Genomic DNA, 27564 nt, shown 5'->3' with positions numbered 1-27564 from the left:
TAGCATTCATGCCATGTTCAGAATAATAAATTTTTATTATTTATCGTCAATTACTATGTTTTAATAGTATTAATTAACTAAAATTTATTAATAAGGAATGAATAGTGGAATTTCGTATGAGAAACAGACAAAAATAGCATTAAATCAAGTTTTTGTTCCAAAACTAGCACTCAAAGTCAAAAGTCACAAAAATAGCACTTAATGTTTTATCAAAAGTCACAAACTTAGGGTTTAGAGTTAAAAGGTGGGGTTTAGGATTTAGGGTCTAGGGTTTAGGGTTTAGAGTTTAGGGTTTAGGGTTTAATTTTTAGGGTTTAGGGTTTAGAGTTTAGGGTTTAGGGTTTAGAGTTTAGGGTTTATGGTTTAGAGTTTAGGGTTTAGGGTTTAGGGTTTAGGGTTTAGAGTTTAGGGTTTAGGGTTTAGAGTTGAGAAATGAGGTTTTGGGGATAAGATTTCAAATTTTGAAAAATAAAAAAATTAAAATTTTCAAAGGATAAACTTAGAAATGTGCTATTTTGATCATTTTAGTTTTTGAGTGCTGTTTTTGTGATATAAACTTAGAAATTTGCTATTTTGGAAATTTGCCCATTTGGTATTCTTGGTGAATATTCATTTTAAATATATAAAAATAACATTTTTTTAACGTATGGTTCATTATATTATTACAACGATGAAAAATGAAAATTATTAAATAGATGATTTTACGGCCGACAATTCTACCACCTTATAAAAATACACGTTTGACTGTGTCGTTCCGAACCATCCTATGAGATTCATGTATGATGGTATGCTCTGCATCATCATGCTGAAGATTTCTTGTAACATTTTTTCTCTATAATCGCGTAATTTGGATTTTTTAGAGTTTGAACTCTGAAATTCTCACCGTACAAACGCTTAATCAAATTGTTGGACTAATGAGCTTCCATAGATAACAGTTTTTTGGAATAACTGTTTTTTAGAAACAAGAAAACACGTTTATCTTAATCTTTTTTGTTAAACGGAAAAATAATTAATTTGACATAAGTAATGTATCTTTAGATGAAAAAAATTCCAAAGTCTCGCAAAAATGTAATACTGACTTTAATGTAAGAGATATTTTCTGTTGTTGGACCATTGGAACAATAACCGAAGATTCTTGGGTTTGGTCAACTTCTCTCAATAATTGCTTGCCTTTGACTCGTAAACACAATCATATTATAATAAATGTGGTTTTAAGTTTTTGCACACAGATTAAGGAAATAATTAATTTTTTACATTTTCTATAAAAAAACACTATTACCTATACACCTAACCATATTTCAACCAATAAAAAAATAAATTTTGCATTGAAAATCGAAAAAGACATTTATTTTGTAACGAAAAAAATTCTCTAAAACGACACTTAATATGAAACGGAGAAAGTAGTAACTTGACAGAAACAAATTATTAATTATCCGCTTTTGATTAAGTTAAATGTAACTAAAGTGTATTTTCTTGTTACTAAATCAAATTAAGCTTAAAGAGCTAGTATTAAGCTATATAATACATTTATAATAGACGGGAAACCACCTCAAATTTTTATTTACTACGATCGAATTTGGATGTATAAATGTATATATTCACATGGTCCATTCAAACTGCAAAGGTGATTGTTCTCTTGACCGAAAAGTAAAATAAATTAAAATCCATGGATGGTTGTAAATGAAAAATAAAAAGTTCAAGAATAGAGTCTGTTGTCCAAAAGAAAGGTTGAGTCTTTGTGAAGATCAAAGATACCATTGGGAAAGAAAAGGCATTGCAACATATAGATGCTGATTTAACTCAAACCGTCCATAGCAAGATCCTACCATTTGCACTCAAGAAACTTTTATAATGTCTACTGGTCTATAACTTAATCATTTCTTAATATGGACTTTAGTTAGGTTAAACTAATTATTCTCTAGTTTAAGTATCTGCCCAACTTATGATTTTGGTAGTAGAGAACTTAATGACGACTGCGTTTCTACGTGGAGATATTCTTGATCGTTAATGCTAGATGATTAGTGTTAGCAAACCACAAGAATATAGATATTTTGTTACCGGAAAATATCTTAAGCTCTTTAGTTAGATTACTTTATTTTAATCTCAAGTATTCCAAGAGATTTCTTAACGTATCTACTATCTTACCTTTGATAGCCGATTACCTGAAGGAAAAATACAGTGTGGAGAATTATATTTCGAGGAAGCATTACTTTATTTCTAGGGCGCCAAACACATTCAGCCATCAGAATGAGGTCAGCTACACACTATACTAGACACCTGTCAATTAAAATAAGTGACACAAAATTATAGTTTTCATAATACGAATTATACATTTGGAAGTGATATGAAATAGTGAGAAGGAAAAAGAAATAGTGAGGAGGAGGGATGTACATAAAAAACGGTGATTTATTTTTGTATTTAATTTTATCATAAAATCTCATCGAAATGTCTCTATTTGTAGTGTTTTAGTAAAACATTTCTTTTAAAACATATCATACATCTCTCGGAAGGATGTCTAGATTTTTTTTAGTATGAAGCCCTTAGACCATCTTTATTCCAGCACTCCTAAAGGGGTGCTTATTTATTATTATTTTTTATTTTTTATTTTTTTTTATCTGATTATAAAAAAAATTAAAAAAAAATTAATCGCGGACCGCCACGTGTCGGTGGAGTCCGCGAATAATAGAAACAACAAACAAAACGCGGCGCTTATTTTGCAGCTGAAAACATCGTTGCTTGCCATTTTTGTGGGGTCCATAGGGCTAAGCACCCCATTTTTTGTGCAATAATGATGTTCTTAGTTGTAAGAAGTTTTTCTTTTGTACAAAAAGATTCTGTTGTGTTTTTTTTTGTTGAAATATTATGATACTTTTGAAAAGAAAAACAATATTGTGAAATTTCCAAACACTATGTAGTACATTAAAAAGCCAAAAATGTGTATATACTTTTTGCTATAAAAAAAAAATCTATGACTGTTATAAATCCTTATGTGGACGAGCCATAACCGGCCTGATCCAGTCCAACCAGAACCGGCCCATCCGGCCCGTACCACATGTCCAAAGGCGGCTGGAAGCTTTCCATTATACTTGACCGACTTTCCTTTTACTTATGTACTTAGGTTTTCCTTTTCCTAGTATGTTTAGGATTTTCATATTATTATAGATTTCCATTTATCTATAACGGTCTATTCTTGTATATAAAGGAACCTCTGTGAATGAATAATATACAGATTCAAATCCTTTCATCTTCCTTATTTTATAACACATTATCAGCACGATAGTCTCTAAAACCCTAAGCTAAATCCGAAACCCATAAACCCTAAAATCCCAGCCGACAAAAACCTTGTTTCCTTTTTCTCTCTCGGCTGTTTTTCTTCTTCATCCGATCAGATCAGTTCAACGATCCGACAAGCAGCCGATAACGACCAGCTCAGCCGCACCCGACGAGCCGATAGCAACCTGGTAGCAATCCGTCCAGCCTGCACGATCCAGCGAGACGATAGCGATCCGACCAGCTTCAGCTCGTTCCCGATTCGCGACCCGACCAGTCCGCACGCACCAGCTCGTGAACTCTCTCTGCTCTTTGGTGGTCCGGTTCAACCCTACAAAAGAAAAGGTAAATCTGATTACCCTAATTAAGAACTCACATCGAATTTGGCTTGATTGATAAAGGTTTAAGACAAATTAAAATCTTGCAAAACCCTAATAATAGAAATCAATACTCTAAGTTTGGAATCAAGAAATTTATGATAGGATATCGGTTAGATTTTGTGATTATTTGATCATATAGAACCAGATGATATGATGTAAAATTCGGTTGTATGAAGAACCCTAAAACCCTAATTGTAAATCGGTTTGTTTGGTGTTCTTGTCTGATCGTTTGATCATTGAGGTTTTAAATTATTCTTGTTTGAATGATTGATGATCTGAGTTTTAAGATTAATAGATTGATTGAATCTCGAATTAAAATCCTAAAGGCCTTGAAACCTTGATTTCATATTGCTAAAATCGGCTGCTTATATTGTTTAAATTGAAACCCTAGACTTTATATATTGTTGCATAATAGAAACCGATTGTTAGGGTTGTTTGCATAACATATAAAGCTGAATGATATTTATTGATTGCATTCGCTTGATTTAATTCTCGACCAGCATGATATATAGATTGCATAACTTGTATAGTTTGCATCATGATATTATATGGCCGTGTGGCCTAATCTCTTTGTTACATATAGAATCATAAACTAGGACTGTTCGCACCATGGTCAAGTAGATTTTATATGGTCGATACTATTGATTGATTTATGGTCGTATAAGATTTGATTGTGGCCAATATTCTTGTTTGTCTTACGGTCGCATGATCACATTATGAAACCCTAAAATCTGATTGATAATGTGATTCAGATGTCGAAAATCTCAAATCTAGACTATGTTGCCCTTAATCTCTCTGGAGATAAATACTTGCAATGGGCGCTAGATACAAAGATCAACCTGAGGTCAAAGGGACTCGGTGATACTATCATTGAGGGCAACAATGAGAATGATAAGAATCGATATAGGGCGATAAGTATAATACGTCACCATCTCATTGAAGGTTTAAAAGATCAATACCTTACCATGGAGAATCCACTAGACCTTTGGACCGCTTTACAGCGGCGATATGATCACCAGAAAACGGTGCTACTACCAAAGGCTAGATATGAGTGGAAGAATCTCAGATTCATGGACTATAAGTCTGTGGATGAATACAATTCAGTATTGTTTAAGATAGTTTCAATGATTAGACTTTGTGGTGAAGAAGTAACCGAGAAAGAGTTACTTGATAAGACCTTCTCCACATTCCATTCCACAAATGTGTTGCTGCAACAGCAGTATAGAGAGAGAGGCTTCGCCACATACACTGATCTGATCTCGTGCCTACCTCTGGCCGAGGCTAATAATGAACTCCTGATGAAGAACAGTGAGATAAGACCTCCCGGATCAGCACCATTACCAGAAGCCAACAAGGCTGAACAAGAAAAGAAAGATCCCAAAGATAGCAACCACGTCTATAATGAAAGAAGATCACACGGCAAAGGCCGTGGTGGGTACAAGGGACGAGGTGGTCGTGACAATTACTCATACGGCCGTGGGCAAGGAAACCACAATAACCGTGGTCATGGTTCCAACTATGGCCGTGGTCGAGGCACGGTCTATTCTTGTATATTCTTGTATATAAAGGAACCTCTGTGAATGAATAATATACAGATTCAAATCCTTTCATCTTCCTTATTTTATAACACATTATCAGCACGATAGTCTCTAAAACCCTAAGCTAAATCCGAAACCCATAAACCCTAAAATCCCAGCCGACAAAAACCTTGTTTCCTTTTTCTCTCTCGGCTGTTTTTCTTCTTCATCCGATCAGATCAGTTCAACGATCCGACAAGCAGCCGATAACGACCAGCTCAGCCGCACCCGACGAGCCGATAGCAACCTGGTAGCAATCCGTCCAGCCTGCACGATCCAGCGAGACGATAGCGATCCGACCAGCTTCAGCTCGTTCCCGATTCGCGACCCGACCAGTCCGCACGCACCAGCTCGTGAACTCTCTCTGCTCTTTGGTGGTCCGGTTCAACCCTACAAAAGAAAAGGTAAATCTGATTACCCTAATTAAGAACTCACATCGAATTTGGCTTGATTGATAAAGGTTTAAGACAAATTAAAATCTTGCAAAACCCTAATAATAGAAATCAATACTCTAAGTTTGGAATCAAGAAATTTATGATAGGATATCGGTTAGATTTTGTGATTATTTGATCATATAGAACCAGATGATATGATGTAAAATTCGGTTGTATGAAGAACCCTAAAACCCTAATTGTAAATCGGTTTGTTTGGTGTTCTTGTCTGATCGTTTGATCATTGAGGTTTTAAATTATTCTTGTTTGAATGATTGATGATCTGAGTTTTAAGATTAATAGATTGATTGAATCTCGAATTAAAATCCTAAAGGCCTTGAAACCTTGATTTCATATTGCTAAAATCGGCTGCTTATATTGTTTAAATTGAAACCCTAGACTTTATATATTGTTGCATAATAGAAACCGATTGTTAGGGTTGTTTGCATAACATATAAAGCTGAATGATATTTATTGATTGCATTCGCTTGATTTAATTCTCGACCAGCATGATATATAGATTGCATAACTTGTATAGTTTGCATCATGATATTATATGGCCGTGTGGCCTAATCTCTTTGTTACATATAGAATCATAAACTAGGACTGTTCGCACCATGGTCAAGTAGATTTTATATGGTCGATACTATTGATTGATTTATGGTCGTATAAGATTTGATTGTGGCCAATATTCTTGTTTGTCTTACGGTCGCATGATCACATTATGAAACCCTAAAATCTGATTGATAATGTGATTCAGATGTCGAAAATCTCAAATCTAGACTATGTTGCCCTTAATCTCTCTGGAGATAAATACTTGCAATGGGCGCTAGATACAAAGATCAACCTGAGGTCAAAGGGACTCGGTGATACTATCATTGAGGGCAACAATGAGAATGATAAGAATCGATATATGGCGATAAGTATAATACGTCACCATCTCATTGAAGGTTTAAAAGATCAATACCTTACCATGGAGAATCCACTAGACCTTTGGACCGCTTTACAGCGGCGATATGATCACCAGAAAACGGTGCTACTACCAAAGGCTAGATATGAGTGGAAGAATCTCAGATTCATGGACTATAAGTCTGTGGATGAATACAATTCAGTATTGTTTAAGATAGTTTCAATGATTAGACTTTGTGGTGAAGAAGTAACCGAGAAAGAGTTACTTGATAAGACCTTCTCCACATTCCATTCCACAAATGTGTTGCTGCAACAGCAGTATAGAGAGAGAGGCTTCGCCACATACACTGATCTGATCTCGTGCCTACCTCTGGCCGAGGCTAATAATGAACTCCTGATGAAGAACAGTGAGATAAGACCTCCCGGATCAGCACCATTACCAGAAGCCAACAAGGCTGAACAAGAAAAGAAAGATCCCAAAGATAGCAACCACGTCTATAATGAAAGAAGATCACACGGCAAAGGCCGTGGTGGGTACAAGGGACGAGGTGGTCGTGACAATTACTCATACGGCCGTGGGCAAGGAAACCACAATAACCGTGGTCATGGTTCCAACTATGGCCGTGGTCGAGGCAGTTATGGCCATGGTAGAGGCGGCATATCCAAGCCTCCTTACTCGACCAAATCTGTTTGTCACAGATGCGGGATGAGTAACCATTGAGCTAAGAATTGTAGAACCCCTAAGCATTTATGTGAACTCTATCAAGAGAGTCTTAAGAACAAGAACCCCAAGAACCCGGAAGCCCATATGGTTCATGATAATGGGTATGATGTTGATAATGATTTCGACCATAAAAAGGATGACCTTATGGATCATGAGATTTCAGATTGTCTCAAAGACTAATTCGACATCTTGTTTGATTGTTTTTATGATTGCTTTACTATTGATGTTTTGGATTTATATGAATGTTTTTGATTGATGAAAACGCCAATGTGAGCTTATAAATGAGAATATAGTCATTCCAATATAGACCTACGGCCAAGGCACTGCCTAAAGGGCATTATATCCACCCAAGAATTTGTGGCCCATTGAGTCATAATAAGAATGGTTTCCAAATAGAAACAATGGGCAAAGGAAACAAAAGTTCCTTCAGATTAAAGAAAAAAAATCGCCTAAGGCCTTACAAGAAAGTGGTCAAGACTATAAATGTGTACTCTACTGATCTAGACTATGCCAAAGATCAGTATGATAAGAGGCAAGAGCCATGGTAACCAGATTGGTATACCCCACGAAATTATACACTTTATGGCACGACTGGATTAGCCATCCTAGTATAAACTTGATGCAAAGATTGATATTGCAAAAGGCACACAGAGTTATCCCATAGGATCTCACGTTGTGTAACATGCACACAAGGAAAACTCATTAGGCTTTATTGTCCCAAGCATCACGAAATTATAGTATGTTCATGAGGGGGAGTGAGGATAAACCCGTGGTCCATGACCATACTACAAATTCGTGTACCATGGCCTATGACCATGCTATAAACGGCTTGGCTGGACCCTTTTATAAAACACATAATCCACATCCAGCCTAAAGCTTGGGGACATCACGAGTTTTACATGTATATAAGGTTAATATGCATCAGGCCATACAAGTGAGCATAGATATTCCCATCTCAGATTGAATACGGGTCATGGGCCAGACATATACCATCTTAAGAGACTTTGAATAAACCACCACAGACATATGTGCCGTCTAAGATGGAACCTCAGAAAAGGATTGGGAATATATGTTGGATATGAGTATGTTTTTCTCCCGTGAGTTTTAAGAAACCTTGAGCCAAATATGGGTGATCAGATTAAGGCCAGGTACACGGATTTGTAGTATGGTCATGGCAAGAGTAAAAGAATGATAAGAAAATAGAATGGTATTAACCATCATTGTCATGGCAAGATCATCAGACTAAAGAATATGATTTAAGACGTCCAAAGAAAAGAAAAATTATACAAAGCTAGCTAATCAAATGCAAGACACATTGACCTGAAAAGAAAAGAATGACTAAGTCATACCAGTTTAGCACCAAACGAATTTGATGTCCTAGAAAGAGACATAGTCAAGTTGCTACAGAGTCTATACAAGATAGACCAATGAGTTCCATAAGATAAGAATCCTCGGAAAGAAATGATAAAAGTGCATAGAAAGATAAGACAAATCCGAGGTCATTAGGGAAACCAGACCAGACATAGAGATAAGGCTGGCCAGCTGAACATCTAAGGTACCAAACCATGTAGCTTGGGACGCCAAGCTGCTAGGTAATAAAGGTCATGGATAATGAGATCTCAAATCGATTAGATCATATCTGGAACACAATGGAACTATATAAGAGTTTCGACACATAGATGATATATTTGTATAAGGATGCACAAGAAAGTAGCACTTGAACATAAAGATATAAGTGAGTATCATGAACCCACGTAAGAGTACTCGTAAAGATTAAGATTAGATTGAAAAGGAACGTGGGATTAAATTATATAAAGAGATAGGCGTATTGGCCATATAAATATAGAGACGCCATATGATGATTAAGCCAGTGGATAAATGGGTCCTGTGAGGAAAATAAAATCGTGAGATGAAGAACATGATCACGTGGTCTAAGGTGTTCATGTTCCTACTTACAGCATTAAAACATGGCTTGTTATACAAGGATACTCACAGAGACCAGGAACAGTTTATAAGGAGATATATTCAAATGTGGTGGATGCTGCTACATATTTTCGAATTTATAAAGGTCTGGTCATAAGAAAGAAATTAGATTGACATATAATGATGTAGTAAGCAGCATATGGATCACTGGATAAAGAACAACATTGTTCCTAAGCTGTTTATGGACTGAAACAAAGCAGCTGCATATAGTATGTAATACTTAGTAAAGGAGTTATATAAGAACAATCCAATTAAGTCCATATATACTTATAAAAGAAATTTGAATTCCTTGTGTTTACTTTATACTAAACCAGCCTAAAGAGAGGTTAATTGGTTGATACATATTATCTATTAAATCTCAGAAAAAACTATAAACCATCGCTGTAACACTAGCCAAGAGAATTTATAGTCGAAGTTGATATATCAACATGGACCGACCAGATTGTAGTATGGCTAGTGGAAAAGAAAGATCAGCTATCATGTGGCGGTCCATAAGCACGTGTGGTCGAGGTCCATGACCTAATATATATTCTAGTGAGTGGTATGATCCACGGCAAGAAAGGTCATAGGACGCCATCAAGATATAAATATAGGACTGCAAATGTAAGTATAGACCATTATGTATATCAATAGACAAGGTAGAACCATAATGGCCAAAGAGATTGACCAGGGGTATGTCTGGTCAAGGTCTAATGTATATGACATTACCGAAGGCAAGAGAGATCGATAACCATGTATGAGGTCCATGAGTGTATTTGGCCGCATAGCCATAGTTTGATGAGATTGTGAAACTCATTGCAGCAATGATCATTGACCACGTCATGATCTTAGACACTCATGAGACAAGTTATGGACATGTATAAACGAGGTCTATGACTCAACATGGATCGATCAGATTAGAGTATGACTGATGATAATAAAGAAAGATCAACTGTAATGGACAAGATATTGGTGCATATGGTTGATATACATCCGTGTGGAGAAGATGCACCAGAACATAGGTTTACGACCTGAAATTACAAGTTCATGGTACCATGCTCAGTCTATATTGTCAATGAGTATGTTTAGTCGAGATCTGTCCGACCAAAAGTATAGAGTGGTCGACAGCAAAGATTCACGTTTTGTCCATGCACACACGAGTTTCCAGAAGACATGAGAATTTCAAGCATTACGTTCAAGTTACAATTCAGCAAGAGCTATTTCAAAATCAACATTCAGGAAGGTTCAAATTAGGGGGAGTAGTGTGTGTGTTGTACTCTTTTTCCTTATCCATGGTTTTGTCCCATTGGGTTTTCCTGAAAAGGTTTTATTGAGGCAACATAAAGCACATTACGAACCCTGAATGGTTATGACGTCCAAGGGGGAGTGTTATAAATCCTTATGTGGACGAACCATAACCGGCCTGATCCAGTCCAACTAGAACCGGCCCATCCGGCCCGTACCACATGTCCAAATGAGACTGGAAGCTTTCCATTATACTTGACCGACTTTCTTTTTACTTATGTACTTAGGTTTTTTTTTTTCATAGTATGTTTAGGATTTCCATATTACTATGAATTTTTATTTATCTATGACGGTCTATTCTTATATATAAAAGAACCTCTGTGAATGAATAATATACAGATTCAAATCCTTTCATCTTCCTTAATTTATAACAATGACGTAGTATTCAAGATTGCGTAATTTAATGTACAGGTAACATATTTAAGTGTATATAGTCCTCTTTTTTTTGTTACTAAGTGTATATAGTCCCTTTCGATAAACCAAGTTTTGCGTAATTTAATGTACAGGTAACATATTATATATGAATATGTACTACTGACGTTATTCCAAGTTTTGCATGATTTGAGCTATAGATTTTCTGTTCTAGACGTTTTTGAATAAAAATAACAAAACTATGTGGAGGATGGTAGCCAGAATCAGCCGAATATATGGTCGTTCTCGTGTTACTTGTCAGTGCATACTGGGTCTTTTAAAACTTTTTCCCAACGATGATGATACCTAACTAACTTCAAAATAGCAGATGTAGCACTCAACGATTTGGTGAAGAAAGTTTGAGAGACACTTGTCAAACTTTCATTAAAAGATTTCCAGTTTAGATCTTATGCATATAATTATTTGTTATCACTTAGAATTTTAGTACCTATTTATTAAAATCTTGCTGAAGAATAGAAACAGTTGGAGCACCTAAAAATGCGATACACATTTGTAGCTTACAAAAAATTATCTGATAACAAGAGTACTATTGCTAATGACTATCTCTAAGGTAATCTATACGAGTTAATTAAGAGACAATATATAACCTTGACCTTCTCATAATTTTTTTTTAACGCTCGATAATTATTTCTACTTGTCTTGCGAAGATTCACGTTTAACTGTATCACCTGAACTGTTTTATGGAATCCACGCTTGACGGTTTTCCTTGCGTCATGTTGTTGATCTTTTGTAAGTTTTTTCTCCATTAATTCACATAATTTTCTTTTCATTGGGAATCGAAACCTAGACCTCTTGGTGTAAAAACGTTAATGAACCATTAGTCAATCCATTGGACCAACGGGACTCCCACCGGGAAATTTTTTTTAAAGAAGGATACCAACACATTAGATAATGCATGCCAATTGCTAAGAGAGGTATGCGAGGAGGAAACGTGTGAAATTAGGAGTTTCTAAATATAGTAAATCTAGAGAAAATTAAAACAGGTATTAATTTTCTGGTTGACTCTTTCCATTCTCAGTGCACTCTCCACTTCCTGTTTTCTCACCGCCCATTTCTTCTTTCTCCACACATGCTCTATCTTTCTCGTTAAATTTATAAATTTTAGGATAATTAATAGGACGATCACATCTAAACATGTCACTATAGATACCCTTTTTCAGACCATATAAATTAAAATTATGGTAAGTCTATATATAATCATTCTTCCATTACTAGTTTCTACTATATATATATAGTCAAAGCGAGGAGGAACGAAGTTTCCTCCACTAATTAATCAATTGCGAGTTTGAAAATGATGCAGCCTCGAGGAAAATGTATTGAAATTGACTAAACTCATGTCAATTGTGGGCACGAGCTTGCTATATGCCACATCTTTGGTTCATGACAATGACACTGGCAATTTCCCACGTCGTCTAAAGACTAATCTTGATCTTACTTTCCACGATAAATGTCTAAATCATTTTTGTTTATGGTTTTTTTTTTTGAAAACATTAAATAACTACAGGCTATCAGCCAAGTTAATAGACCCGACTATGTTGGAATTTTATAAAGTGTGGTTTTTTTTTGTCAATGTTTATTCATCTACTGTTGATGTTGAAAACTATAATTTTAGAGATTCTTGGTCGTTGTGATTGTTAATGCATGATCTTTGATTTAAGACCATCAGAAGCAAATCTATAAAGATCTTCTTCTTCACCTTTGTATGTGGGACTGTATTGTCGTTTTGATACCGATGGATGGTGATGTTCATGGCTCATAATAGCCGCATCCCGATCTCAAAGTCAACCAAAACCGTTACAAAGTTACCTAACTATATCGGTCTGAGATAACCAGATCTCTGATGTTTGGTTTGTGAACCATGAGTCCATGACAGCGTCCTTGGATTTCTTTGGTTTCCAAATTGAATTGTGTATCTCGGTTTCAGATTGGTTTGTTCTGGTTTAGTTGTGGTATGTAATTTCCGATTAACTACAACTTTACCAAAAAGTAAAGGAGATCCATAATAACTACTAAGGAAACCAAGTGAGTTTTAAGAACACAGGCAGTCCAGTCCAACCTGGTAGATACGGATTCTATCTCCACTTATGGTCGCAAGAGTAAAAAGTGATTGATAAGTGATAACAAATTAAAAGATATGTAGATTTGCTAACATTTGGTTAAACAAAAGCGAGGTTCACCGACCAATAGAATTGTGTTATTTCATATTCGATATCTTTTAGAAAAGAAAACAAAATATTGTCAAATTATATTATGTTTTTTAAATTAAAAGGTAAAAAAAATAAAAAAATAATACTAATTACAAAAAATATATTTTTAACGTCGTCAGCAAAACACTAAACCCTAAATCATAATCCTAAACCCTAAATACTAAACCCTAAACCCTTGGATAAATCCTAAACTCTAAATCAAAATCATTAAACACTAAAACACAAAAGTGTTTAAGGTTTAGGATTTAGAGTTTAGAGTTTTAGTGTTTTTTTATTTAAAATTTAGGATTTATCAAAGGATTTAGGGTTTACCCAAGGGTTTAGGGATTAGGATTTAGAGTTTAGTGATTAGGATTTAGGGTTTAGTGTTTGATGGAAAAAAAAAATTATGTAAATACTATTTTGTTTTACTTTTTTTTATTTTAAAAAGTAATATAACTTGACAATATTTTGTTTCCTATTTTAAAAGATATTAAATTTGAAATAATGAAATCCTATTGGTTAGGTTCAGCCTAGGGGGTGAACCCAAGAATAACTCAATCAGTAATACATTTCTCTCAAAACGATCAAGTATAGAATGTAATCTTTCCTTTAATGTGTGTTCTGTTCATGTTTCCCTCCTTAAAGATCAAACCTCACATTCCATTTTCCTTTCAAGTTGGTGTTGAGAGTCCAATTGTTTTCTCTAATCTGCATGTATGGGACCTGTACGAAAGAGAAGGGGGACGGGACGCATTGTTTCAATCATCGAAAGAGAGCAATTGCATCATGAGGCCAAAAGCTTATAACTTTCAAACAGTGAGCTCAAGAGTAAATTGTTGTAGAGTACCTTGTCAAACATCTCGTAGCCAACTCTGAGGCGTAAGTCCTGATCTTTCTCAAACTTCCATATGTTCAAATCAAATTCAGCAGCTCCTTTTGGGTTCCTCTGTCAGCGCAAAGTCACAAAACCTCAAACATAACTGATAAAGAAATTTCTTGTAGTATGAGAAGAAGAAGAAAAACAAAGAAGGTGAACCTGATTAAACTCCTGGTCAAAATCACATCTTCCTTTGATATTAAAGGTTAGAAGCGCATCGGTTCTCACAGGGAACTTCTTTTTCCCACGTACAAAACCCCGAAGCTTTTGGCTTTTATCGTAATGCAAGCCTACTCCAATGTTTGTCGAAGCCTATCATAGCATTGGAAAAATGGTTGTAAGAAAGGTACAAAGAGAAGAAACACAATTTTTTTGAGATGGCAGAAAACCTCATGGAAAAAGTGTCTTATCATCGCACAGAAGTAACTTGGCGATCCAGCCCGTGTATCTAGCTCCCCATGAAGCTATCAAACAATAAACAAAGGATGTAAGAAGAGAAACAATCTTAGCCAAATCAGTCTTAAGACCAAATCTTCCTAAAACAGAGATCTTCTATTCCCCTTCGAGCATAAAAAGCTAGAGACTTTGAAGCACATCTAGTAAAGATTCTAAAAGCCTGTCTATTACTTGTCCGCGCCTCATCAGCCATCTCCATAACCCTTGATTGCAATTTCTTAGACGCAGAGTATAAGCAAACCCTCAAAGTTTTAACCTTTAAATATCAAGCAAGAGGCTTTTGACCAGGAAAGAAACTAAGAGGCCACTCAAGCAAGAAATTACAAAGCTTTGAGAAGAACAGTGCTGAAACACTAACTCGAAGGAGACGGAGGAAGCTAGAGAGCTACCTGCAAATGAGTTTTGGAGTAAACCGAGAGCTTCTCTTTGGCATGGATTCTCAGAGACCTGGAGTTTGCTGAATACCTCAGAGAAGTCTCCATCTTCTCTTTCTCTTTCACTAGATTTTCTTGGGAACCAAAGGCACTTTTGCGGAACCACCAACTACTAGATTCCTCCTACCTAGTCGCTGGTTGGCTTATCATCAGGTTCGGTTCGGTTCGGTTTACAAAGTTACGGTTCACAACATTCGGTTTGATACCATTTCGGTATTTTTGGTTTAATTAGTGACCACACCACATTCGGAGTCTATCAACACCTTTGAGCCAATAAGAAGCTGCCACGTAAGAGCAAGCTACTTTTTAACAGCTGCTCCAACAAACAATACCGGTTATTTAGTGTACCGGAGTCGAAAATTTACATTCTTTTTTTTTCTCTCTAGTTTCTCTTCTCGAATGTATCTTTAGACAGTATCTTCTTAAAACAAATGTTGGGTCATGCTTGTGAAAACTTCAAACTTCTCTTATCAGAAGAATCTTGTTCACTTCTCTTTCTCTTCAGGGGGAGTCACCTGAAGCAGCTCTATGTTTAACTCAAATGTAGCTCCAGGCTGCAACAAAACAAACATACATGTTTTGTTTTTCTCTATTTAACCAGAAACATTAAACCACACATTAAAAAGGAGCTTTCCTCATGTACAATTTGTAGGTTCTCACCGGTATCTCGTTCATTCCTTTCTGACCATAACCAGATTCAGGAGTAACAATCACAGTTCTCTGCAAGACCAAACACTACTACTTAGACACATTGCAAGGCAAGTGTTAGAAAGCAAAAGAGTTGAGCTGTGTTTTTCTAACCTTGCCACCGACTTTCATTCCTTCAGTTATGAAATACATTGCTGGAGGAGGCTTTGGTGCAGCCTGCGCAGAGAACAACCCGTTTGGATTATCCACAAACTCTCGTTTCCTTTCCTTCCCTGGCGTAGATCCCACCTTGAACTCATAAGGCTGTCCAAAAAAAAGAAAGTAAGCGACACCCACCATCAAGGAGAAGAAAACTTTGATAGGTAGTAAACCTGAGCGATACTACGGTTCCCAGCCAAGAGCTTGGACTCTCTGGTGGAGATTGCAGTTATGCTTCTGTACCGGCAATCAAAATGCACCTAAAGACAGGCTAGGCTCATTACAATGTAAAGGCGAGGACTTTGAAATTAGATATATAGTGTAATCAAGAGGGGTTTATCTCAACCTGAGCAGTAGATCCTATTGTGGCTACTGGACCTTTACCTTCCTCAATGTCATAGTACTTCAACCCTTCAGCTGCAAGAAACAGAGTAAACAGTAACTTCAGTATCCAGAAACTGCTCCCACAAGTAAAGCAAGTTCCTTTTAATCAATAAATTGTCAAAATCTCGATACCCAATTGATTTATCAGAGAATTTGTTGGTTTGGACTCTGTTTTTTCAAGTCTCTGAATTGTTACGAACCGATAGTGGTAAGAAGAGGGCGAGGGAGGGACTTAACGGCTAGTGGAATACTCCTCGAGAGGGATAACTTTTCTGCTCCGTCTCTCTCTCGCCTCCGATGAACTCGGCGGTAGAACGACGAAGCTCGTCAACGGCAGCGAGCCGAGGAGTACAAGATTCGCGTCTCTTCTGGAAATAGGAGACGAAAAGGTGACGATTTGGTTTGTGGCTCGTGGTTGATCTGTCTCACAGATTCGAGGAAGACGGGAGCGATGATCGGATGCACACATGTGTAAGCTACTAATGGTAGCCATTGACACAGAGCGAGAGCGAGAGCGAGAGAGAGAGAGATGCCACAAAACCAAACTCGAGAGAGCCCTCCATATATCCATATCTTAACTCCTCACTACTTGAAATGACATTTATACCCCCGACTGATAATTATGAAACGCTGTCGTTTTCGAAGTCTTTAACTATTTTGGAAACAATGTAATAAAACATAATATCTTTCCTTTGTTGTTTTCTGAAACACCAACTTAATTTCCTTATTTGGTTAGGATTAACCATGTCTTTATAAATTATATACGCACTATAAAAATCATTAACATACATCTTCCTCTATACTTTTCTTCTAACATCTTCCTCTCTCTACAATTGGATCATGGATAGCTTACCTTTTCATCTCCTCGAGGAGATTCTCTTCAAACTGAATGACAAATCTCTGGCGATAATGCAATGTGTGGACAAATCTATCAACTCCCACATATCCAACGATCCTTATTTCAAATCCAACCTCAAGGGTTCGATTCCAAAGAGGTGCGATAGTATTAGTCCAGACTGTTACGAGTCTACACCGTCTTCTTTTCCCGCTGCGATGGAAGTAGATGAGAACGTGGAGCTCATGAAGGTGGATCTGATTGATGATAAAGGTAAGTCCGGTCTAGGTATGATCATGAGAGTTATTGATACAATCTCAGCATATGCTCAGAAAAAGAAAACGGGAGTTGGAAAAAGATTGTTGAATGAAGATGATACCACACTGAAGATGGAGTTGCAATCTTCTTATTCTTCTTACAAGTTAATTAACGTGGAGAGAATCAACAAAAGAAGAAGAGTGAAGTCGTATGCATGGAACTAGTCGTTATGGTTCTTTGAAAGTTTAATAGTTAAAGTCGCGCTTATTGTTGTTGTTGCATGGTTCTTCTCGTCTTTGTTTATTGCACGCTCACCATTTTTTTTTCTTTTATCTATCTCTACCACAAGAGGAATATGACTTTATTATAGTTGGACATAGCTAAAAAGTTATTAAATAGTTTGCTCGAAATCTTCCAAAAGACCAAAACATATTTTAACATTGTATACAAGTATGAAATTGTATCACTAGCTCGGGAGATTCATGGAAAATCTACACTTGTATCAGTTAGGCTACAGTTTCTGTTGTTAGATGTTTTTGCTTTCGCGTTTAATTAACATTTAGGACTGAATCTGGGAACAGGTTTCGTTTATATGAATCTGCTTCACTGATATAATGAGCTGACTCTGCCTTAAGCAACTGACTGGGTTATAGAACATGGGTTTTACTAATCTGGATGTGTTACTTAATAACCAGATTAAGAGAGAACGAGCCAAGTCTCTGTCGGGGTATTTGGAGGTCTAGTCTCGCCTACGCTGCGTGGCGCTCAACTATCATTTGAGACAGGTAAACATTCATCACCACCACAAGTAGTATACTCACAGATAAATAAAAAGATTCCAAGTTTCAGCTGAAACAAATATCCATCTTTCTCTTTGCATTAGGACAGCTCTTGTGGAAATAGCCAACACACGGTCATCTATGCTAGCTGCCTTTGAGCACATCACAAAGAAGTAAAGGCTGCCCCTGAAATGCGCTCAATGGATTGGATTCAGCGGAAGCAGGAATGGAGCCGACCTCAAAGAGAGTGATAGAATGTAAACAAATCACATACTCACTGTATCTGTTTTGATTCGTTACAGACATTGGGCTAATGAAAGATCAAAATATTTTGGAGACGAGACTCGGAATATTGAAGAAGTTTTCCACGACGAAAGTAGCAAATGTTTTTTATGACATAAACCAAATGAATTCACAAGAACATAACAGAGACCAATACAAAGAAAGACTTTACAAATTACAAATAGTCTAACGCTATTGTCTCATCCAAAAACCAGAATTTGTGGCGAAAAAAAAATTATAATTTTTTTTTATGAAACAATCACAAGTTCATCAAGAAAATATGGGAGAGAGAAAAAAAAAGATAATATAATCATATATTGTGGCTAGAAGGAATTCCAGTTATCTGACTTTTTCTTGGGGCTTTGATCATCAGAGGAGACTTTGAAGGGACCTGTGGAACCAAACGGGTCTGCGTCATCAAACGAGTATCCATGATCCTTTGTGCTATTCATGGAGTCGAATCTTGAAAGCGAGGGACCACCAAAGTCTCTGCTACTGTTGATTGAATCGAACCTCGAGAAAGCAGCTCCACCAAAGTCTTTTGAGCTGTTGATGGAATCAAACCGAGACAGTCTCTCAGGCTGGGAGGAGGAAAAACCGGCGCCAGCTTCACTGGTGTTGAAGGAGTCGAATCTGGAGAAGCTATCAAAGTTGCTGTCTCTGGCTGATGCGTCGCTGAACCGAGGAGGAGAGTTGCCGAATCTCGAGAGTGGAGTGCTGGGAACTGAATCATCAAATGCATATGTGCTCTTTCTCTGACCGCCGAAACTTCTTGAAGTTGGAGAATCTGCTCTCGCTGAGTTTCCACCAAAATCGCCACCAGATCCAAAGTAATCTCCATCCTGAGAATGACAATACTATAATCCTAAGCTCGGAAGAATGTGGATGAATATATTCACTTGTGATTATTGAATAGACACTATGGAATGGATTATGTGAACTAACCTGGCTTTTTGATGCATCAAAACCCCAGACTGAGTCCACATCATCGTTAGTGTCAAATGCACTTGCCCAATTCGAGTCATCAAAGAACTCAGAATTTTTTCCATGAGAATCTGGAGAAGGGATCTCAGTATCACCAGTCCTAGAGACAGGACTGTCCCTAGGACTTCTGCCTGAATCATCTTCACTCTCATGGTGGCGGTCTGAGGTTTCTGAAAAAGGTCCATAATTCTCGTCCAAATGAGTTGGTGAATCAGGTGGTCCACTACCATCATCCACCGTTCCGTTTTCCTTCTCGCCAGACGAGTTTTGCTCTTTTGATTTGTCAAAAGTAATCTCATTGCCAAATCCTAACAATAGGAAGATTATGTACTTAGCAATAGATATCTAATTGTATAAGTAATAGAAAAGAAAAACAGTTTCCAATTGTACCTTCATCTTCAAACTTATCCCATTCTTCATCCCAAAGAGCTGCCCCTTCTTGAAGTCCAGGTTGCCAGCCTGTAAGTCACAACACAGTCAGTTTCCAAATGATTTGTTTATATACAAAATGCATGTAATTTGCATTCATCTGCAGTGAAAGCAAGAAGTTACAAGGCGAAAGAATCATATATAGTACCAGCTGGGAGGTCTACAAGGGCCTTCGACTTAACCTCCAACCCATGTTTCTTGCAGCGTTCAGTTAAGGCCTTCATCAGCTCCTCTAGATCTGATTGTATCCTGTCAGCCCGGACCTAAATATGCCCATTAAAGCATCAATCAGGCATGCACAAAAGATAATCAATAGGGTAGGCATCACATAAACATAGAGACCATGTACCTGAAGTAGACCATCAGCACTGCCACCTTGCTCCATGTTCACAATTGCTTGACTCAATTCCATCTTCCTCCCCTGGAATGGGTTAACAAAATTCCGTGAGAGATCTATTACAACATTAACCAAAGCCCTATCACCACAGCGTTAACTGTTTGGTAAAACGAGAAGCCTGATATCGGAGGAAAAAGCACATGGAAGAAATGAAGAAAAATATATGGCTGGAATGTACATTAGGTGTTGCCACTTTATGTGCCAGCCAAAATGAATTAGCCATACCTCAATCTCGCGGAACCTGGCCTCTTCAATAGTTAATTTTGACCCTAATTCTGCAACCTGCTTATACTTCTCCTCGTACTTCTTTGCCAACGTTTCAGCCTGCAGTAGAAATTGTTCTTGGAATAAGACAGAGATCGCCTCTAAGAAATGAGAAAAGTAATTATTTACATGAAAAGCACCTCACGCTTGTCAGCTGAAGCCCTTTCAGAGATCTCATTTAATCTATTGTCGCACCTGCTTTTGTACAAGACCTGACATAGAGAGAGGAAAAATACAAAAAAAAAATGGCATTAGAAGAACTGGATCTCACAAGAACCTTGCTCTAGAAAATGACATCATGAGAAAGATAATCACCACTACTTCTAACCAAATAACAAGAGTAATTTATAATGGAGTACTCACAATATCCTGCATTTTCGTTCGGTAATATTCAAGCTTCTCCCTGGAGTCCATATATGCATTTTTCTTTTCTTCAACCTACAGAGATTTGAAACAATTGTTTCACAAGCATCCAAGAAAATGCACAGGGAATAGTAACTTATCCAAGCTTTGAAAATGCTTTTTTAGGCTTCGTAATTAAGATGAAAATGCAAATGATTACCTTTTCCCCATCAGTTGCTGTTTCTTGAAGATTTGAGCTCGCAGAATGCCCGTTACCAAGGTGACTTGCAAAAGGATCATCCAAAGCTGGCGCTTGATTCCTTTGCTGATTAGGTCCTATACCACTGCCAGGGTGAGGGACTGGTGCAGGAACTGGTGGTCTCGTGCCAGTCTGAGTGACTGGCCGCGGACCCATCACAGGCTGCTGTACAAAACCTTGCAATACAGAAATTTTACTTATAACGAAGTACAGTATAAGGGAAAGGGAGAAGATTACTAAAATGCATGAAACCTGAGCAATACCTTGACCAGATCCCCATCCAGCATTTGCATAACCATGACTAGGTGCACCTGAGATAGATAACAGTGTCTCATCATACATGATGCTGCTTGGAAGTGATGTTGGGAGAGGACGGCCTTCTCTATACCGCTCCATCAAATACAATGAAATGCAGAACTCCCTCAGGGAAAGCATAGTATCATTATCCTGATCAGATAACTCCCACACATGCTTCAATACCTCTGGATGCGATCAAAAAGAATATGTTAACTTAAGCAGTTCATAGCATAATAACTTCCAGATATTTATTCAAGAAACATAAGCTTAGAGTAGCAAATAAATTTAACATAAGACAACGAGAAGAAAATTTAGAAAGATTCTTCAATGCATCTAATTTCAAGAGAGATGACAGTTGAACGGAAAATTAAATTCTTTATGTAAAGTAGACTGAAAGATAGAAGAGCATTTACCCCTGGGTAGCCTCCAGCTTAAAAACAGATTCCTTGCCTGCTCACCAGTTATTTTTCCATCCTTGTCAGTATCAACTCCAACAAATACCTTTGTGTACTTTTGGACATCGGACGGCTTCATTTTTGGCCACGGAGGCTGATTATTTCCAGCAGGAACTGAATGGCCAGATCCAACTGCACTTGCATGCGGCAAACCAGAGGATGGACCTTGAGAAGACACTACAGGCGGCTGTGAGCTAAATGCAGGCCTTGGCTGCTGTGAGCTTGCTGCTGGCCTTGGCTGCTGAGGCTGATTTCCAGAAGGCAGCATCGAGAACGTATTCTGTAGGGAGTCGAGAGCATTAGGCTTTACTGGAGGTTGAGTTCCAGCAGAAGCAGGAACAATAGCTGAACTGATTGAAGAATTACTCAGAGTGGGTTCTTGTTTTTGCTGGAACGAGGAAAACATGTCACCTCCATTTCCAGATACAACCAGCGCTCTCGGATCAATCTGTGACTCTGGTTTTAATCCAGGAGAAGGTGCTACTAAGCTGCCCCCTCCAAATCCTGACGAGTATCCGCTGGTGTTTCCAGCATACAAGTTATTAAGATTAAACGGTGAACTACCAGGACCAGGTGCACTGGTGGGAACAGCCTGAGGAGGAGGACTAACACTACCAACAGGAACTGGTTGAAATTGACCTGGTAAGGCATTTGGTCTATGTTCTGGACCAGCAGCAGTTGGTCTAAGCGAAGTCATCCCAGAGACAACTTGATTTGGTCTCACTTGCTGGTTTTGTTGAGGTGGAAAATAATTCTGGTTGGCATTCGCATTTGGAGCCCCTGGTCCTCTAAACCTCACATTCTGATGACCTGTTGAGCCAACCGGACGAGCTGCGGTAGCAGCAGGATTAGGTTGAGGTGCAGGAATAGCTGAGAGATTAATTTTGGGAGGTGGTATTTTGGCGGCGGCAGGAGTATTGAGTGCTGCATTAACAATCTCAGGTGTCAGGTCTCTCTTGCTCTGTGCAACTGTAACAAGCCTCAGAGAATTATAAAAGTCTTGCCGACCAAGGAAACCACTGCGTGACCTATCAGAAAGCAACCATATCTACAAATGCAGAACACAACTGATCAGTAGACAACTTTATATAGCAAACATCACTTAACAGAACCTCCCAAGAAAATTTCCAAAGAAGGGAAAAAATCTTATATCCCACACGAGAAGATTTAAAACAACCATCTGAAAGAATAAATGCCACTAAGTTTTCTCCGTAATAGCAATGAGATCCTAGCAAGGGAACCCTCAGAATCTTACTCTCATAAAATTATAACTTCTACACAACAGATCCTAGCAAAGGCTGCTCCTTTAAAGCAAGTTCATAGGCTATTCAGAATCTCGGAATAGAGCATCAATTCAAATAAAATAACCAAAATTTAAGGCGGTTTTTGGATAACCCAAATCAGATCTTTCTATGTAAAACAATCAGAAAGCTGAAGAAATCGAAGAATAGTATTTTTTTTTTTTTTAAAAAAACCTGGGCGAGAACTTGCTTGGGCAAGCCAGATCCTTGGAAAAAGCCAACAGCTTCGGCTCCACTGATCCGACCATCTCCGTCCAAATCTGCTCTCTTGAAGTACGCCTCGAATTGATCCATGTTTGGATTCTGTCCCGCCATTCTTGGGATCACCAAAAACTTGATATCAGAGCTTCGAAATCGATCAAATCGTCTTCTCGATGTTGAAGAGAGTCGTCATCCTTTGTGTTTTTTTTGGGGAATGATTTTGTCGCTTTGCTGGTAAATGGGCTTTTAAAAGCCCACTTTCATTGTCACCATGAAAAAAGTACTATATTGGGCTGCAATCTTGACCCCATATCCAAGTTTATCCTGCCTCTTTTCCCTTCTCTGAATCAGTGACTAATTTCCAGCTTGTGTTACCTCTGTGAATGTGTTGTGCACACACAAAAAAAAGTTACCTATGTGGATGTTGTTGGGTATGGGCCTGACCCTTCCAAAAGACCCACAAGATAACTGTCCTGACTCATAACCACGTAAGGAAGACTCGGCTCGCTGGCTCGCGAGTCACCGTCTCGGCTCGACTCGAGACTATTTTTAGTCGATCAGATGAGCGACCGAAAGCAATCAGTTCGACGACTCGAAATAAAGGCCCGACAGCTCGGTCCAATCAACGAAAAGCCCATTAGGTCGAGTAGGTTAACGAGCGACCGCCTATAAAAGGAGAGAGAGGTATAATGAGGAAGGGATCCGCAAATCACTACACATACTTTCGGCTATAAATTAGGATTTTATATCTTACTCTTGTTGACTTGTACCTTCCGGCGAACTAGCTTTCGCCGGCTTACTTTCTACCATTTATTTTCTCTTTTGTAACACAATCAAACGATTCCTTGATCTAATAAACGTCTTTGTTTCCCCACCGACGAGTTCTCATCCCCTCTTTTTACTTGTTTATCGATAGATTTCGGTTCAAACAGACGTGTACTTTTAAAGCTATTCGTCGTCATATCGAATAGGCGATCTTAATGTCTTTTCTATGAGACTACGGATAATATATAATGGGTTGAGTCAAGCATGTGAAATTATACCACAAATTTGAAAAAAAATGAAAAGAATGGTTAGTGTACTTACTGCACAGTATACATCATTTTAGATTTGGAGTATGCTTTTTGTAGTATAACAACATTCCATTATGCGTAAAGAAAGTTATATAAATAATAAATTGTTGCCATGACATGAGATATCTTTGTAGCTATTCTCGGTCGAAAAACCTTAGCCGTCAAAGAAAAAGGGATTGGTCTTTCATGCTTCTCCGGTGTGATGCACTAGTTTACAACAACAAAAAAAAAAAAAAATTTGATTAAGAACTACACTGAACATGGAGCCTAAAGGTTGTTTTAGAGTTTCTGGTCGGAAGACTATGCATGTGTTTTCTGCCGCCTTTGAACACAATTGTTGCATATCGAACAGCGGAACAGTGAGAAGCTCGATGAGGACGATAAAGGCATAAAGCAAACATGTATAATTGTCTTCTTTTTTTTGACCAAACGTTACATATAGTTGTCTCACTATATATAGTCCAATCCAAACAAAGAAGAGAACAGAACAAAAAAGTTAGAAGATTATTGTAAAATGACTATCACCATAAAAAGTTAGTTGCATTTGTTTATGATAACATTTGAGAAACCTAGAAAGATTATAGCTTTGTAAAGCTTTATTAAAATAGAAATAGCTTAGAGAGCTTTATTTAAAGACTAAAAGCATCTGCATCAGTGAACTCCATGGGAAGTTCACACAGTTTTCGGAAAAAAAAATATTAAAATAAACAAAAGGAGTGAACCTGTCTCTTGCAGGGTCACTGCACTGAACCCGAGTCATCACTGTAGCGCGGGCCCCACGGCACGTGGCAGCCCGCGATTGGTCCGAATAATTAATTTTTTTTTTTAAACAAAAATCAAACAGAAAAAAAAAATAAAAAAATACTATGTGAAACCCTTCTATGGGGTTCACTGATGCAGATGCCCTAAGAAACTAAAGAGAAGAAGACTTGAGATTGTCACCAAGCACAAATACATTGTTTATTGATAATCATAAAGATGAAGGTTTGGCTGCTAGAAAGGCATCCTTGGTTACAATTTCAGAATTGTTAACGACATATATATATGAGTCTATAACCCTAGTCTAAAAGCTTTTAATGGATCATAAGGTTGGGCTTTTCTTTAGGCTTCAATACTCTCCCGCAAACTTAGCTTGGATGGAGCAGGAGCAGTTACGTTAAGTTTGAAAGCACATATGAAGAAGACTTGAGATGGGCAGATGAAGATGACTTGAGATGACCGGTAGGATTCTTTTGATGTAGGCAAAGGGCTGTTGTTCTTCTGGAAAACAAATTAAGTGTGAGATCTATTCAGGCCTATACTTGGAAAGTATCACATTGCTTTACTCAGAGGTTTCTCTTGAACTTGAAGAGCTTAGTTGATCTCACTCAGAGGTATTTGTGGCCTATTTGTCTCACTAAGAATATGGGTTTCACATACCCTTTCATTCTCCTAAACTGTCTCATGAAGAAGAACTCTCTTTCTACATCTACCAAACAATCCTACTTACTTTCTGCTTCATTATCATTAGTCACTATCATCTTCTATCTCTCTGTGACATTGTACCAAACACTTGGTGCGCATCAAAAACATAAACTTTCTTCCATAAACCCATCTTTAGCAAAAACCAGACATAGTGTAAGCATTCTATTCCAGATTCCAAGCCATTGATAAACATTTTTTGTACGATGACTTGCTATTCACGTGTGATTTCGTCGTTGGTTACGGTTTCATCACGGTTCCTACAGAGGAACGCTTTCGTCGCCGCCGAGTTTTTGTCCATGGAGTCTGACATAAGCTGGTTGGATTTGAAGACATGACTGTTTCTTTCTCAGGTTATATCTCTGGCCCATCTGGCCCAATACCCTTTCTTCTTCGTACAGACATCTCGTATCAAGCAAACGAAAGTCTTGGAAGACTTAATGGCTCCATAGAGGTCTTGTAGATAGGCTGAAGCTCAAGTAGAAGATATAACACCAAGATCTACTCCCCGGTGCTCTGATACCATGATAACATTTGAGAAACCTAGAAAGATTATAGCTTTGTAAAGCTTTATTGAAATAGAAATAGCTCAGAGAGCTTTATTTAAAGACTAAGAAACTGAAGAGAAGAAGACTTATTGTCACCAAGCACAAATATATTGTTTATTGATAATCATAAAATGAAGGTTTGGCTGCTAGAAAGGCAGGCTTGGTTACAATTTCAGAAATGTTAACGACATATATATATGAGTCTATAACCCTAGTCTAAAAGTTTCTAATGGATCATAAGGTTGGGCTTTTCTTTGGGCTTCAATAGTTTATACTACCTTTTTCATCCTATCTTCTATTTATTGTCGACCACTACTACAAGTATTCTGGGTATCGGTTATTCTTCATTTTTATAATTACGAAAAATATTTTGTGCCGTGTTTTTTTTCTTAAAAGAACAAGATTTTGTACTATTTTTAATGAATAAGTTTATATACATATTGGGTTAGTAATTTGTATTTAATAAAATAGGCTATGGAGTAAAACAGATGGATCGTCAATGTTTCAGTGGAGAAATATGTCGTGGTGGAGTAGGCGACTGCATTTATTGGTGTAGAGATCATGGTTATTACTATGGCGGATGTTTTGCTGAGGCATGTTGTTGTCAAATTTAAATACTAGTTAAAGTCCAAAATACAACAATTTAAAATCAAATTTTGGTATCTACTTGAAAAGCCAAACATCAATAAAGGTTGTTTAGAGTTTCTGGGTGCATGTGATTCACTCGTTTCACAGAAAGAATACTCGCGAAACAGCAAAACAATTCTCTGAAAGATCAGTTCTCTACTACCAAAGAATAAATGACATTGAGTTCCCTCCCCAATCGCAATGAGATTCCAGGGGTCGTCCATCAAAATATAATAGAAACCCCTAGAATCTTACTCAAATACACTTATAAACAGATCCTAGCACATGCTTTTGTGGAACGCACACAAATCCTAACTGGGTAACTTCTCATACAATTCATAGGCTATTCTGAATCGCAAAGACCCAAAAAAGACTGTCACACAGCAAAGATAGAATCATCTTGTTGCGATGTTCAAGAAAGTCGTCACCATTGTGTTTTTTTGGAGTTACAGCTTAGAGACGAGATCCATATGCAAAGTCGTCACCATTGTGTTTCTTTATTCCTTAGTGGCTAATTTCCAGCTTGTTTTACCTCTGTGAATGTGTACTTTTAAAGCTATTCGTCCTCTCTCTTAACGCGTCTTTTCTATGAGACC

The 27564-nt window shown here is 37.6% G+C and overlaps 4 protein-coding genes across 4 annotated transcripts; 1 reads left to right on the top strand and 3 right to left on the bottom strand.

The window, feature by feature from the left end:
- Positions 1-13650: 13650 nt before the first annotated feature.
- Positions 13651-15257, bottom strand: LOC106421374 (outer envelope pore protein 21A, chloroplastic). Its single transcript, XM_013862221.3, has 5 exons — positions 14902-15257; positions 14446-14520; positions 14216-14368; positions 14027-14125; positions 13651-13902 (listed from the first exon to the last, which is right to left on the bottom strand). The coding sequence occupies exons 1-5, from the start codon at positions 14992-14994 to the stop codon at positions 13819-13821; spliced, it is 504 nt and encodes a 167-aa protein (XP_013717675.1). The 5' UTR covers positions 14995-15257; the 3' UTR covers positions 13651-13818.
- Positions 15258-15260: 3 nt separating this feature from the next.
- LOC106421373 (peptidyl-prolyl cis-trans isomerase FKBP18, chloroplastic) lies at positions 15261-16747 on the bottom strand. Its single transcript, XM_013862219.3, has 6 exons — positions 16414-16747; positions 16139-16209; positions 15966-16052; positions 15748-15897; positions 15607-15666; positions 15261-15500 (listed from the first exon to the last, which is right to left on the bottom strand). Exons 1-6 carry the CDS (start codon positions 16745-16747, stop codon positions 15432-15434), a joined length of 771 nt encoding a protein of 256 aa, XP_013717673.2. The 3' UTR covers positions 15261-15431.
- A 213-nt stretch (positions 16748-16960) lies between these two features.
- On the top strand, positions 16961-17863 carry LOC125586903. The gene has a single exon (XM_048756752.1). The coding sequence runs from the start codon at positions 17017-17019 to the stop codon at positions 17491-17493; it is 477 nt and encodes a 158-aa protein (XP_048612709.1). The 5' UTR covers positions 16961-17016; the 3' UTR covers positions 17494-17863.
- A 560-nt stretch (positions 17864-18423) lies between these two features.
- Positions 18424-23485, bottom strand: LOC106421354 (epidermal growth factor receptor substrate 15-like). Its single transcript, XM_013862195.3, has 12 exons — positions 23233-23485; positions 21716-22805; positions 21269-21487; positions 20967-21181; positions 20768-20842; positions 20545-20616; positions 20366-20464; positions 20093-20164; positions 19892-20006; positions 19705-19773; positions 19276-19622; positions 18424-19172 (listed from the first exon to the last, which is right to left on the bottom strand). Exons 1-12 carry the CDS (start codon positions 23371-23373, stop codon positions 18654-18656), a joined length of 3033 nt encoding a protein of 1010 aa, XP_013717649.2. The 5' UTR covers positions 23374-23485; the 3' UTR covers positions 18424-18653.
- Positions 23486-27564: the final 4079 nt, after the last annotated feature.

Source organism: Brassica napus, chromosome C5 (genome assembly GCF_020379485.1).
Source record: "Brassica napus cultivar Da-Ae chromosome C5, Da-Ae, whole genome shotgun sequence".
Lineage (NCBI taxonomy): Eukaryota > Viridiplantae > Streptophyta > Magnoliopsida > Brassicales > Brassicaceae > Brassica > Brassica napus.
Note: the sequence above shows the minus strand (reverse complement) of the source record. Positions and strands in the feature narration are given on the sequence as shown.

What these genes read in the sequence shown, in the direction of transcription:
- LOC106421373 (XM_013862219.3), bottom strand. Translation starts at nt 16,747, where the DNA reads ATGGATATATGGAGGGCTCTCTCGAGTTTGGTTTTGTGGCATCTCTCT. An exon ending in GGAACCGTAGTATCGCTCAG is followed by an intron (nt 15,898 to 15,965) that starts GTTTACTACCTA and finishes TTTTTTGGACAG; the next exon opens with CCTTATGAGTTCAAGGTGGG. An exon ending in AAGGAATGAACGAGATACCG is followed by an intron (nt 15,501 to 15,606) that starts GTGAGAACCTAC and finishes GTTTTGTTGCAG; the next exon opens with CCTGGAGCTACATTTGAGTT.
- LOC106421374 (XM_013862221.3), bottom strand. Translation starts at nt 14,994, where the DNA reads ATGGAGACTTCTCTGAGGTATTCAGCAAACTCCAGGTCTCTGAGAATC. An exon ending in ACTCCAAAACTCATTTGCAG is followed by an intron (nt 14,521 to 14,901) that starts GTAGCTCTCTAG and finishes ATTGTTTGATAG; the next exon opens with CTTCATGGGGAGCTAGATAC. An exon ending in TTGACCAGGAGTTTAATCAG is followed by an intron (nt 14,126 to 14,215) that starts GTTCACCTTCTT and finishes TTGCGCTGACAG; the next exon opens with AGGAACCCAAAAGGAGCTGC.
- LOC106421354 (XM_013862195.3), bottom strand. Translation starts at nt 23,373, where the DNA reads ATGGCGGGACAGAATCCAAACATGGATCAATTCGAGGCGTACTTCAAG. An exon ending in CCAGGTTCCGCGAGATTGAG is followed by an intron (nt 20,165 to 20,365) that starts GTATGGCTAATT and finishes AACCCATTCCAG; the next exon opens with GGGAGGAAGATGGAATTGAG. An exon ending in GGATAAGTTTGAAGATGAAG is followed by an intron (nt 19,623 to 19,704) that starts GTACAATTGGAA and finishes TCCTATTGTTAG; the next exon opens with GATTTGGCAATGAGATTACT.
- LOC125586903 (XM_048756752.1), top strand. Translation starts at nt 17,017, where the DNA reads ATGGATAGCTTACCTTTTCATCTCCTCGAGGAGATTCTCTTCAAACTG.